The 13,328-nt window shown below is 42.9% G+C and overlaps 1 protein-coding gene across 2 annotated transcripts in view; it reads left to right on the forward strand.

Moving 5' to 3' along the window:
- DNAH12 (dynein axonemal heavy chain 12) overlaps nucleotides 1–13,328 on the forward strand; it is a 169,257-nt gene that overhangs the window by 138,548 nt on the left and 17,381 nt on the right. For both annotated transcript variants that reach the window (XM_054036279.1, XM_054036278.1), the window contains 5 exons: nucleotides 3,656–3,796; nucleotides 4,848–5,006; nucleotides 6,164–6,308; nucleotides 11,471–11,621; nucleotides 11,999–12,252. In XM_054036279.1, coding sequence (XP_053892254.1) covers nucleotides 3,656–3,796; nucleotides 4,848–5,006; nucleotides 6,164–6,308; nucleotides 11,471–11,621; nucleotides 11,999–12,252 — 850 coding nt within the window. The remainder of the gene's footprint in view (nucleotides 1–3,655; nucleotides 3,797–4,847; nucleotides 5,007–6,163; nucleotides 6,309–11,470; nucleotides 11,622–11,998; nucleotides 12,253–13,328) is intronic.

A 13,328-nucleotide genomic window follows, 5' to 3' on the forward strand; every position in this document is an offset into this window, starting at 1 on the left:
TGTGGAAGCTTGCAACGCCAGACAGCTACCGGTCAGTCGGGAATCAATTTGGAGTGGGCAAATCTACCGTGGAGGCTGCTGTCATGCAAGTAGCCAAAGCAATCATTGAGCTGCTGCTACGAAAGGTAGTGACTCTGGGAAATGTGCAGGCCATAGTGGATGGCTTTGCTGCAATGGGATTCCCTAACTGTGGTGGGGCGATAGATGAAACCCATATACCTATCTTGGCACCGAAGCACCAGGGTACCCAGTACATAAATTGCAAGGGTTACTTTTCAATGGTGCTGCAAGCACTGGTGGATCACAGGGGACGTTTCACCAACATCAACATGGGCTGGCCAGGAAGGGTTCATGATGCTCGCATCTTCAGGAACACTACTCTGTTTAAACGGCTGCAGCAAGGGACTTACTTCCTGGACCAGAAAATAACCGTTGGGGATGTTGAAATGCCTATAGTTATCCTTGGGGACCCAGCCTGCCCCTTAATGCCATGGCTCATGAAGCCATACACAGGTAGCCTGGACAGGAGTCAGGAGCTGTTCAACTACAGGCTGAGCAAGTGCAGAATGGTGGTGGAATATGCATTTGGCCATTTAAGGTCGCTGGCGCACTTTACGGACTCGCTCAGACCTCAGCCAAACCAATATCCCCATTGTTATTGCTGCTTGCTGTGTGCTCCACAGTCTCTGTGAGAGTAAGGGGGAGACCTTTATGGTGGGGTGGAAGGCTGAGGCAAATCGCCTGGCTGCTGATTACGTGCAGCCAGACACCAGGGCGATTAGAAGAGCACACCAGGAAGCGCGGCACATCAGAGAAGCTTTGAAAACCAGTTTCATGACTGGCCAGGCTACCGTGTGAAAGTTCTGTTTGTTTCTCCTTGATGAAAACCCACCCCCTTTATTGACTCATTCTCTGTAGGCAACCCATCCTCCCTCGATCACAGCTTGCTTTCAAAGGAAATAAAGTCACTATCATTTAAAACTCATGTATTCTTTATTAATTGATTATAAAAAGAGGGAGAGAACTGAGAAGGTAGCCTGGGTGGGGTTTGGGAGGAGGATCGGAGGGAAGGAAAAGGCCACTAAAAAAAGGTTAAAATAATGACAGCCTTTTGCTTGGGCTGTCCACTGGGGTGGAATGGGAGAGTGCACAGAGCCTACCCCCTCGCCCCGCATGCTTACACGTCTGGGTGAGGAGGCTATGGAACATGGTGAGGGGGGAGGGTGGTTATACATGGGCGGCAGCTGCAGTCTGTGATCCTGCTGCCATTCCTGAAGCTCCACCAGATGCCAGAGCATGTCTGTTTGCTCACGCAGCAGCCCCAGTGTTGCATCCTGCTTCCTCTGATCTTCCTGCCGCCATCTCTCATCTCAAGCGTCTCTCCTCTCCTCATGTTGGTCCCTCATGTCCTCATGTTGGTCCCTCCTGCCCTCACATTCACTGGCATCTTTCCTATACTTTGAAACCATGTCCTTCCACTCATTCAGATGAGCTCTTTCATTGCGGGTGGATTCCATGATTTCCGCGAACATCTTGTCTCGTGTCCTCTTTTTCCGATGCCTTATCTGAGATAGCCTTCGGGACGGAGGAGGGAGGCTTGAAAAATTTGCAGCTGCTGGAGGGAGGGGAAAAAAGGACAGAATTTTTTAAAAAGATACATTTTACAGAACAATGCTTATACTCTTTCACGATGAACAACACTATTCACATTACATAGCACATGTGATTTCTGTGCAAGGTCGCATTTTGCCTCTTAATATTGAGTGCCTGTGGCTTTGCTGCTAGAGATCAGACGCAGGTCCAGGCAACAGAATTCGGCTTGCATACGGCCATGGTAAGCCATTGTCTTTCGGCTTCTGCATCCTCCTTTCCCACATACCAAGCAAAGCCCGTTGAGTGCTGCAGTTTTCCTGTTAACCTTCTGCAGCAAAAAACAAACTAACCCCCCCCCCATCCAGTTCTCTGGGATGATCGCTTTATCCCTCCCCCCACTACATGGCTGGTATCAGGGAAGATCCCTGCTAGCCACATGTGAAAAGCTTAGTGCCAAACTCCCCTCTCCCACCCTCCACACTTGTCTTACTACAGGGAAGGATTTCTTCTCAGCCACAGGCAAACAGTCCAGTAGGAAGGGCCATCTCTGTCCCCTTAATTAAATTCCCATATTTCAACCAGGTTACCATGAGCAGTATCACTCTCCTGAGGATTACACAGCAAGATAAAGAACGGATGTTGCTTGAATGCCAGCAAACACCGGGACCATACGCTGCCAGACTTTGTCATGCAATGATACCAGATTACTTGCTACTAGCATGGCATGGTCAAGTGTCCTACCATGGAGGACGGAATAAGGCTGCACTGCCCAGAAACCTTCTGCAAAGGCTTTTGGAGTACCTCCAGGAGAGCTTCATGGAGATGTCCCTGGAGGTTTCCGCTCCATCCCCAGATACGTTAACAGACTTTTCCAGTAGCTGTACTGGCCGCGAATGCATCCCAAGTCCTCAGGGCAAATTAATCATTAAAAAAAGCTTGCTTTTAAACCACGTTTTATATTTTAAAAGGTAAACTCACCTGAGGTCCCTTCCATTGGGTCATGGTCTTGGGTACTGGCTTGGGAGGGTACTTCAGTCAGGAAAGATCCTGGCTGTTGGGGAGAACGGAGTGCTTGCTGTGTGCTCTCCACAAGCTTGTCGTCCTCCTCCTCCTCCTCCTCTTCCCCGTCTGCAGAATCCTCAGGTGTGGCTGATGAGATTATCCCCGCCTCGGAATCCATGGGTAGAGGTGGGGTAGTGGTGGTGGCCCCCCCTAGAGTTGCATGCAGCTCAGCGTAGAAGCGGCATGTCTGCGGCTCTGACCCGGAGCGACCGTTTGCCTCCTTTGTTTTCTGATAGGTTTGTCTGAGCTCCTTGACATTCACGCAGCACTGCTCTGAGTCCCTATTGTGGACTCTCTCCATCATGCCCTTGGAGATTTTTTCAAAAGTTTTGGCATTTCGTCTTTTCGAACGAAGTTCTGCTAGCACTGAATCCTCTCCCCATATAGCGATCAGATCCAGTACCTCCCGTACGGTCCATGCTGGTGCTCTTTTTGGATTATTGGCCTGCATGGTTATCTATGCTGATGAGCTCTCTGTGGTCACCTGAGCTTTCCTGTGCTGGGCAAACAAGAAATGAAATTCAAATGTTCGCGGGGCTTTTCCTGTCTACCTGGCGGTGCATCCGAGTTCAGATTGCTGTCCAGAGCGGTCACAATGGTGCACTGTGGGATAGCTCCCGGAGGCCAATACCATCGAATTGTGGCCACACTAACACTAATTCGAAATGACAATATTGATTTCAGCGTTACTCCACTCGTTAGGGAGGACTACAGAAATCGATTTTAAGAGCCCTTTATTTCTAAATAAATGGCTTCGTTGTGTGGACGGGTGCAGGGTTAATTCAATTTAACACTGCTAAATTCGAATTAAACTCATAGTGTAGACCAGGCCTAAGGGAGCTAGCTGCCCAACTCTCTTTAGATGCAGTTGGTTGCCTAACTCCTTTAAGTGCTTTTGAAAATTCCAGCCCTAACCAATATCCCACCAAAACTTTTCAAAGAGCTTTGGATTTCTTATTTAGTTGCCTGACTCAATATATGTACAAATGTTCTTTTTTAGTAACAAATCCAAAATTTTGGAGAAGCGTCTTCGATACCTAAACGACCACTTCACATACAACCTATATTGCAATGTATGTCGCTCACTGTTTGAGAAGGATAAGCTGCTATTTTCCTTTTTACTTTGCTGCAATCTTCTCATGTAAGTTTCATCTTTTTTTCTAGCATCTCATAATGCAAGACAATGATTTTTCTTAGATTGAAAGTACTTACAAATAATAGAATACTTGGGCACATATGATGATAAGTTAGTCTTTAGTGCCTAGTCATGAAAAGTGAATGCTTTTGCTCCCATTGAAATCAATGGTTTTGACAGTGATTTGGGTGGAAAGATGAGGCCTCCAAATGTCTTATTAATTTTTTTCTTTTATGTCTTTATGGTACCCTTCAAAGGGGTGGATGATGTTATCTAATAATAATACAATGTAAACAGTTGCCATCATTTTAAAAATAAGGTTTAAGGAAAAATTCTCCAAGAGAGAGGTCTGTTTGTCCGGCAGTTTTGTGGGGCATATCACTCCCCCTTTCTTGAGGAGCCTTTCTTTTTTCCATCTCCCCTCTGTCTCCGCTTTTCCTTCCACCATGCAATCTAGAGTCTCCACTCTGGCTGTGCTGCTGCTTATGCACTATGTTGTTTGTGTCTGTGTGTGTTGAGGGAAGAAAGGAAGGCACACATGGCTACTTGGAAACCTCATAATCAGTTATTATGTGCATACATTTTTTAATAATCAGGCTCACCAACCATATTAATTTATATTGCTTAACTGTAAACCATATTAATTTATAGGGAATGCTAACATCTTAGGCATCATATCCACACTGTCTTCCACACTGCCTTATACATGGGAGGCCCTTCTTGAGCTGATTTGTAAGGCCACAACCATCTCCTCCTCTGCATTCTTCCTCAAGATCCATCTTTGCCATGACACTTACAGGAAATCAGCCAATGATTGATGAGTAGGCTGGGACACAGATAGCAGTAGCTGAGACTTTTATAAGTAAAAATAAGTGAATTGTATACATTTGATTGTATCCTTCTTCCCTTACCCTTAATTTATCATTTCTCCTTATAATGTTTGTAAATTGCCTAGCACAGTGAGGCCCTGAGATCTCAGATGCTACTGCAATATGAATGCATTTTTAATATAACTGTGTATTCCTTACAAACTGTTTTGGCATTCTTCTGAATTTAGGGATAGGAAAGAGATAGAAAACCAGGAATTTATGTTCCTATTAACTGGAGGAGTGGGTCTCAAGAACAAATACAAGAATCCAGATCCATCTTGGCTACAAGATAAGAGTTGGGATGAACTATGTCGTGCAAGTGATTTCTCAGCTTTTAAAGGACTGAGGTACAGTAAAAATCCATTGTGAAATTACAAAAAACTACACTGACTGAAATATGTTGCATACGTTTAAGCAATATTTCTTAGACTTTTTCAGACCATGCTCGAATATCAATGTAATATTGATACCTGTACAACATAAATTGTGCCTCAGCTTCAGAAGTGAGTCCCTCTTTGTCACACATTGTAGGGAAGTTGCTCAGAGGTTAATTAATTAGAAGGTTATTTCATGTTTTATTCACATAATTGTCAGAATGAATCCAATCGATTCCCAGATAAAGAACTTGTCTTTCTGGAGTGAATTGTATTAGTTTCCCTGTGAAGTCCCTTCCTGGTAGAAGAATCTTACTTAGAAAAGAAGGCAGCTGTGGCCGGGGGAGTCCCTAATAGCAGAACTCTGTTGCAGGTATAAGGGAGGAGACACCAGGATAAAATCGTGGCCCCACTGAAGTCAATGGGAGTTTTGCAATTAATTACAATAGGGTCAGGATTTCACCTTAGGATTTTAGAGCCAGTGCAAAGGCACAAGTCTTCCACATGAGTCTGCTGCAGATCCCAGGGTAGCTGTGGCGTTTGGGAGTGGGCACTACAGCTCATTTAATGGAGGAGCGAACCCCATTCTCTGATAAAACAACCACAGTTGTTTGGAGTTCTCCTTCCTTTAAATGTAAGTTTTTCTGTGGGGAAGAGGTGGGAAACTTGACTAATGTGAGTACCAGTCTGTCCCCCACTCATGGGATAACCTATGGGAGGGTGTGCCAGGGGAGGAAAATTCCACAAGATTCTTTTTCATTGAATTTCCTTTGAATTCTTCTGTTGGGTAGTGGCATTTGTCACACACAAATATAGAAGAAATAGGGAGTTCACCTCCCAGAACCCATGAATCTCCTGAGATTCAAGCAGACTTTGGGGGATCCACTGGAGACCAAGGCCATACAGATGGAGGCTTTGTTCCTCCACACCAGCTTAGGTGGCCCCTCCCACTTCCCAGCGCAGAAGTCAGGTAAGAAGTTGTATAATAATATACAATTTTTTATTGGTTGAGAGGGGATAATGCATGTTGAATAGATTTTATTATTTCATTGTTCTTTATTTAATCAAATGAATTAATGAAAACCTAAACTCTAAGCATTTACAATAACAGACAATGCTTTTTCTTCTAGGAGTCATATTTCTGAAAATGCAAGTGAGTGGCGTAAAATCTATGACAGCAAAGAGCCACACAATATTCCTTTACCAAAACCATGGGATAAAACATTGAATGAATTACAAAAGATGATCATTCTTCGGTGCCTAAGATCAGACAAGGTAAAAAGACATGGAAACATTTGTTTATAGACAATTACTTGATATGTAGTACACTTTGATAATTATTATTACAGCTATGTTCTTTGAGTGCTTGCCCATATGTATGCCACTCCTGGTACATACATGCCCCATACCCTTGAAAGCCAGATATTTTGGCTACCAGTACCTTTTGGGGCTGCTCATGCACTCTGAGTGTTCTTGTGCTCCTGTACCCAGGGCATAAAGGATGGAGTGGGCCCAACTGCCCCTCAGTTCCTTTTTAGTGCCTATGGCTGTGAAACCTTGGTAGAGTCCATGTCCTGATGCAATCACCAAATCGTTTTGGGTATAGTTTTTAGGCATATAGTTTTAGGTTGGATTTAGTGTACATAGTATAGTTTTGCCCACTTGCACATATTATTTTAGTTATTTTTTCTTCATTTGATGAAAATATTTTCATGGTACCAGGACTTAGTCATGACCGAACTGACGTTTCTCAGCTCTTCCTGTGAAACAGATACATTGTTTAAAGACAGTCACGTGAGCTTTTTTTTTGCTTTGGGGAGGGGTGCAAACCTGGAAAATGTTCTCTCTGTCAGTCCTTTTCAAAAAGGATACAGATGGCTAAGGAGGCTTGCCTCAAGTCTTTTCTTCCTGACCCTTAGTGAGGCCAGCTGCGGATCCAGGAAAGCAGCACCACCCTGGCATGAATGCTCTTTGCCCAGGGATGCTGTGGTGAGCTCTGGCTTAATCTCCTGCTCTCAATCCACTTTCTCAAAAATGGCCTTTTGAGGATCCATGGGTCTAGAACCTCGGTCTGCTGGTCCCTGAGCGACCGTCAACATCTGTGGTAAAGCAGCAGTTGACAAATTATGAGCTTTGTGGGCCCAAGCACCACAGGATATGTTGCCCACAGAGGGCCTGATTGGCAGTGCTCACGGCATCCTGATTGGTCCAGGCACACTACTTAAGGGGACACCAGGAAGTTGTCTGTGCAATGAGCAAATCTTAGCCAATTGCTATGGCAGACTTTACTCCTGCCTTGTTCCTGCCCTGCTCCATTCTGCTTCTGTCTAGGAGAGTATTGACACTAAAAATGGACTCCTCCTTTTGGTCCAGATTCAACAACTGGTGCCAAGAACACAATGCAAATTTCAGAAAACTAGGAATTCCATCCATTTTGGACTTTCTCCAGTACCATTATACGTTAGGTATCCACTCTCAGTAGCATGCTGTTTGCAGGATCCTTGGGGTCCCTGACAGACATCCCACAGGTAACCAGATTCCTTCAAGCAGTCCGATTAGCCATATCAGCAGTAAGGCCATTGTTCCTGAAAAGCCATCCCTTTGAGCCTTTGACTTCTGTGTCAGCCTTTTATTTATCCATTAAGACTTGTTTCCTAGTAGCTGTCACATCCACCAGGTGAGTGTCGGAGCAGGCAGCCTTATCTATACAGTAGCCTTATTGTGTGTTCCATGAGGACCAGGTGGTGCTCAGGACAACAGAATCCTTTCTTCCTAAGGAATATTCCTTGTTCCACACTTTCCAAGAGGTTATGCTTCCTTCATTCTGTCCAAAACCACAACATCCAACTGAAAAGGCATGGCACACTTTAGATGTCAGAAAAGCATTGAAAATCTATCTCAAATGTACAGAATCCATGAAAAGATTGGGCTCTCTCTTCATGCCCTTCCACCCAAAATACCAGGGACTCAGAGCTTCTAAGTCTTCCATCACTAGATGTTTTAGACTATGTATTTTGAAAGCCTACAGATCATCAGAGGTTCCTGTCCTAGAAGGGATCAAGGCACACTCTACAAGATCCTTAGTAACCTCATGTGCAGAACGAGCATCCCTTTTGGAAATTTGCAAAGCAGCCGCTTGGTCTACAGCTAACACCTTCATTAAGCACTACAAGGTGGACTTTCTATCTTCTGCAAAAGCCTCCTTTGGCAGGAAGGTGCCGCAGGTGGTGGCACAGAAATAATATAGACTTTTGGGCAAGCTTACAAAAAGGGGAATACTTCTTTCCTACTGAACTTTTGTTGCATAATCCTCCCTACATCTGTTCACTGCTTGCAACTTCTCAGACATCCAGAATTGTAGGAGATGCTGAGCCACAGAAAGGAAAGTTTTTTACCAATCATTTATTTTCTGCTACCAGTGTCTCGCACAATTCTAGTCATCCTGAGTGACTTATGCGTCAAGTGTCAAATATTGAGTGGAATCATTGCCATATGGCCATATTCCTTCATCTAATGTACATAGTTAATATCTTTGGAATATGTGTTAGCAAAGTTATGCAAGTTTTACAGCTTGGGAATAAGTAATGTGGTAGAAAACGGGAGCAGAGGAGGCCATGCAATACCAAAAAGCTGATCTGCCTCTGTGAACTGCCGAGAAAGGAAAACAGACCAGACAGCTAGAATTGTGGGAGACACTGCTAGCAGAAAGGAAATTATCACTAAGAAATTCTTAATCAGTCTCCAAACATATTAAGGAGGTATCTTGTTTACTCTCCAAGGACCATTCTTATGATATGTGTGCATAGGCGCTGACTTTTGGTTTTGCTGGCGGGTGCCCCACCCTGGCTCTGCCCCTGCTCCCCACCTCCTGGTAATTCTGTCTAGCCCCTGCCCCAACCCACTCACTCAAAGCGGCAAAGGAGGTTTCCCCTCCTCAGTGTAGGTAGGGTTGCCTAGTGGTTAAGGCACAGGCCTGGGGCTCAGATGTTCTGGGTTTGATTCTTTGCTTTACCATAGACTCCCTGCTTAGCCTTAGGAAAGTCACTTCACCTCTGGGTGCCCTAGATCCCACCTTCCAAATGGGGCTAATACTTCCTTGTCTCCTAGGCTAAATCCATTCATGCCTGTGTGATGATGGGGGCAATGGAGCTATCAAGGTTTTGGCATTCAAAACATCCCCGGCAATGAGTTCCACAGGTTGACTGTGTGTTCTGCGAAGAAAGGAAACAAACAAAAGGAAGTCTATTTCCTGTAAATGCAAATGTTATCACCTTTTTCCAATGGCAATGTGTTTTCTTTTCCTATTAAGTTACTCAGAAATTAGAAATAAAGTCTTAAATATTGTAATCTATTTATACAATGCATTTGATATTTCTCCTGCACAAATGAAAACACACTCCAGTTTAAGGTATTAAAGGTGTAAAGATTCAAAACATAAAAAACAAATGTAAAAATTACTGATCTAAAAGCCTGTTTTAGCCTCTGGAAACAGTTGAGTTTTATAATGTAATATAGAAATCCCTAGGACTGGTTTATGGCTCTCAACCCCCAGGATGCTTGTTTTCATATAATGATCCACCCCATACACAGAAAATATTTACAATTCCAAGTAGGAGATTCCCACTGTCAATACAAGGTCTGCCTCTTCAGATTATCGACAGTGCCAAGAGTTTTAACAAATGATTGACAGTAGTGGCAGCCCACCTGAGAAAGTAGGGAATACAGGTGCACCCATACCTCAACGATTGGCTCATCTGAGGGAAGTCACTGCAGCAAGTGGGGGCTCCATGTATTGGATCCTTCATCTCTTTATCAGATTGGGCCTAAAGATCAACATGGCAAAAATCATTCCTGGCACCAGCTAACCCTAACCTTGTACTAGATTCCACAACAGCAACTTGGACACCCACACATGGCAATGCTGGCCAAAAAATAGTAGTCTCCAGCACTTGTGCTCTAGGAGTGGAATACATATTACACAACGCATTTTGAAGAACCACAGTTACTGTAAAGCAAGTAGCTGCTCTTTTTATTAACTACAAGACTGATTAAATGGAACCTAACTGCAGTAAGTTCTGTTAAGATTTCTTTTCTTCCTACACTTCAAACTGCTAGAATTTCCGTGACATAGCTGTGCAGGTGATCAGATGTGTTCTACTTTTACCTAAATATCCTTAGCCTATATGTTATACATTCAGTCATCATCTATAATGATCAATTTGACTCTAAAAGTAAAATTGGGGTATTGTTTTACCAGTACTACTCATCTCTTAAAATTTTCTTCTCCTTAGTGATATAAAATTCTTATACTATTTGATTGTTTCAAATATATGTTCAGGAACACTCAATTTTTTGTTATTGTCTGAGTCAGAATACTATAAGGACAATCACAAGTTGTTATTTTTCATCTGTATTGACTATATTTAGTACTTCACAGCATGTAAAATTGCAGAATTAACATTTGGGATAAAAATTGACATGCAGGTTTTTTCATAAATATATTTCCTCGTGAATCTATCTGTACAGCAATAAGGGGTCTTAGAAGTTAGTGGAACTATATATGCAGTACACATTTTTTCATGGCAAAAAGAGACTTACTTGAATTTATGAGCAAACAGCCACTTTGGTCAGCAAAAGTGGATATATCTTGTGCCTGTGTCACACTGGATGGCAACTACTTGAGTCCTGGTGCTCTACAGCCTGAAGAAATTGCAGCTAACAAAAAACATTTGTGAGGACATATACCTCACCTACTGAGACACCCATTTGGTGTCTGTTGGAGGAGTTATTTGGGGATTGGCAAGTTACTGCAGTGTAGCCGGGTAGATAAGGCCTCAGTAGTATGGAAATATTCAATAAGCTTCCAAGCTTTTGAATGTTAAATGAGCTCAAATTCCAAACCTACTGAGACTTCTACAAACTTTGTGTTAAAAGTCCCAAGGCCCTGATTCACCCAGTGCAGGAACGGAGGGGCAGCAGTTTGCCCCTTCTGAATTCTGGGGCTGCTGAGTGGCCAGTTTGCCCCCTTGTGCAGGTTGAGGCAACCCTGAGTGCTGCCCCGAGTTGCCCCCTGGTTGCAATGGGCCATCTTGCTGCAGTGTAGAATTGCTGGCCCTTCCCTTTCTCTCTCTCCTGCCCACCGCTTGCACTGTGAGTAGTCTGCAGTGGACCCATGTGGATGTTTGTGGCCCCTTTATATTGGCACAGCTGGCACAAAGGGCCTGCTGGGCAACCATGGATTGGTCCCCAAGAGTGAATGTGAACTGTATACGTTGACTGTGAGCTATAGTTATTGAGTTGCTACATTATCAGTATCCAACTCACTGTTTGTATAATGATTTAGGTTACCGTGAATATGAAAGACAATATGGTGTTTCCAACCAAATCTGATTTTATGTTATGTTTGTGCTTATTAGTATATTTGCTTTTTTAAACAGATTAGTCCAGCAATAACAATCTTTGTAACTGACAAACTGGGGAAGAAGTTTGTAGAGCCGCCACCATTTGATCTAACAAAAAGTTACTTAGATTCAAATTCAACAATCCTGCTAATCTTTGTGCTGTCTCCAGGAGCTGATCCCATGTCTAGTAAGTATCCACTATGGGATATTTTCCTTACTAAATCTTTGAATCAGTGACAGATAAAGACCTGTCAAAATGTCTAGTTTTTCAGATTAAGAGCCTGATTCTCCTCCTCTTTGCACCTTATAGACTCATTTGCACCTGTGCCAAATAGGTGTAAAATGCTACCAAATCAGACTGGTAGAATTTTGTCTTGCAGTATAAAAGGGATATGATTTTAAAAATCAAACAGTTGGATGCATTGTTACAAAATTCTTATTGAAATAATATATAATTGTTTTGCACTTTCAGATTTTAACAAAATAGTAGTATCGTTCTTTTTTTATATCAACTATAAAGCAATCTTTTTAACAAATGCTAAAAGATTGCATGTTTCATCCAAGGTCTCTTGAAATTTGCAAATGACAAAAACATGGTTGGAAATAAGTTTCAAGCCATCTCGCTGGGACAGGGACAAGGACCTATAGCTACAAAAATGATTAGAGAAGGAATGGAAGAAGGGACCTGGGTTTGTTTACAGAATTGTCATCTTGCTGTCTCCTGGATGCCGATGCTAGAGAAAATCTGTGAAGAATTTAATAATGACACCTGCCATCCATTCTTCAGACTTTGGCTTACCAGTTATCCATCACCCAAGGTACTTTTATTCCCAGTGGACCTAATTACACATTTAATGATAGTGTAATCTGTAATAAACCATTTTGTATTCCACAATAGGATAACCACACTGCAATTTTGGCTTGGATTTTCAAACTTGTACACACAAAGTGGGTGTACATTTAAAAAAAATCTCTCTCTAATTAAAGGATTGTTGTGAATATATATATATTGTATTAATATGTATTTTGATTATATATCAAAATATATATTAGAACAGAATGTAGACATGCTCTTCTCATGACGAAACAATGGTGTTTTGGTGTTTTCTGCCTTATAGATGTTTTATTATCTACAAATACCTTTGTTTTTAAGAGAAGAAAGTTCCTGAAGTCTATTTAATTTTCCTCTATATCCAGGTCCAGATTTTTGCTGTTGACTATTTTTGGAACAAATCCTGATGAAACACTCTGTATCGCAGAAATGTACTACTTTTAGTGAAAGCACAGCTCCTTGCTTTCATCTAATAGTGTAAATATCAACATTTTCAAATTTGAATTTTAAAATACATAATTAAAAGGTTTTATTTATATATATTGTGACAAAGTTCCTCCTCTATCTTGGTGGGTCCTGCGCTTATTGGCGGATTTTCTTGCCTCAGAGATTCACCATGTGGGTTGGGGAACAGCCCAGAGACCTTCCCTCTGGAAGAACCCATAGTCCACGTCAATTGGGAGGTTTGGGGGGAACCCGGGCCCGCCCTCTACTCCGGGTTCCAGCCCAGGGCCCTGTGGACTGCAACTGTCTATAGTGCCTCCTGTAACAGCTGCATGACAGCTACAACTCCCTGGGCTACTTCCCCATGGCCTCCTCCAAACACCTTCCTTATTCTCACCACAGGATCTTCCTCCTGGTGTCTGATAACGCTTGTGCTCCTCAGTCCTCCAGCAGCACACCCACACCCACACCCTCTCCCTCTCCCTCTCAGCTCCTTGCGCCTCTTGCTCCCAGCTCCTCACACTCACCACAAACTGAAGTGAGCGCCTTTTAAAACCAAGGTGCCCTGATTAGCCTGCCTTAATTGATTCTAGCAGCTTCTTCTTAATTGGCTCCAGG

The sequence above is a fragment of the Malaclemys terrapin genome, chromosome 7, assembly GCF_027887155.1.
Source record: "Malaclemys terrapin pileata isolate rMalTer1 chromosome 7, rMalTer1.hap1, whole genome shotgun sequence".
Lineage (NCBI taxonomy): Eukaryota > Metazoa > Chordata > Testudines > Emydidae > Malaclemys > Malaclemys terrapin.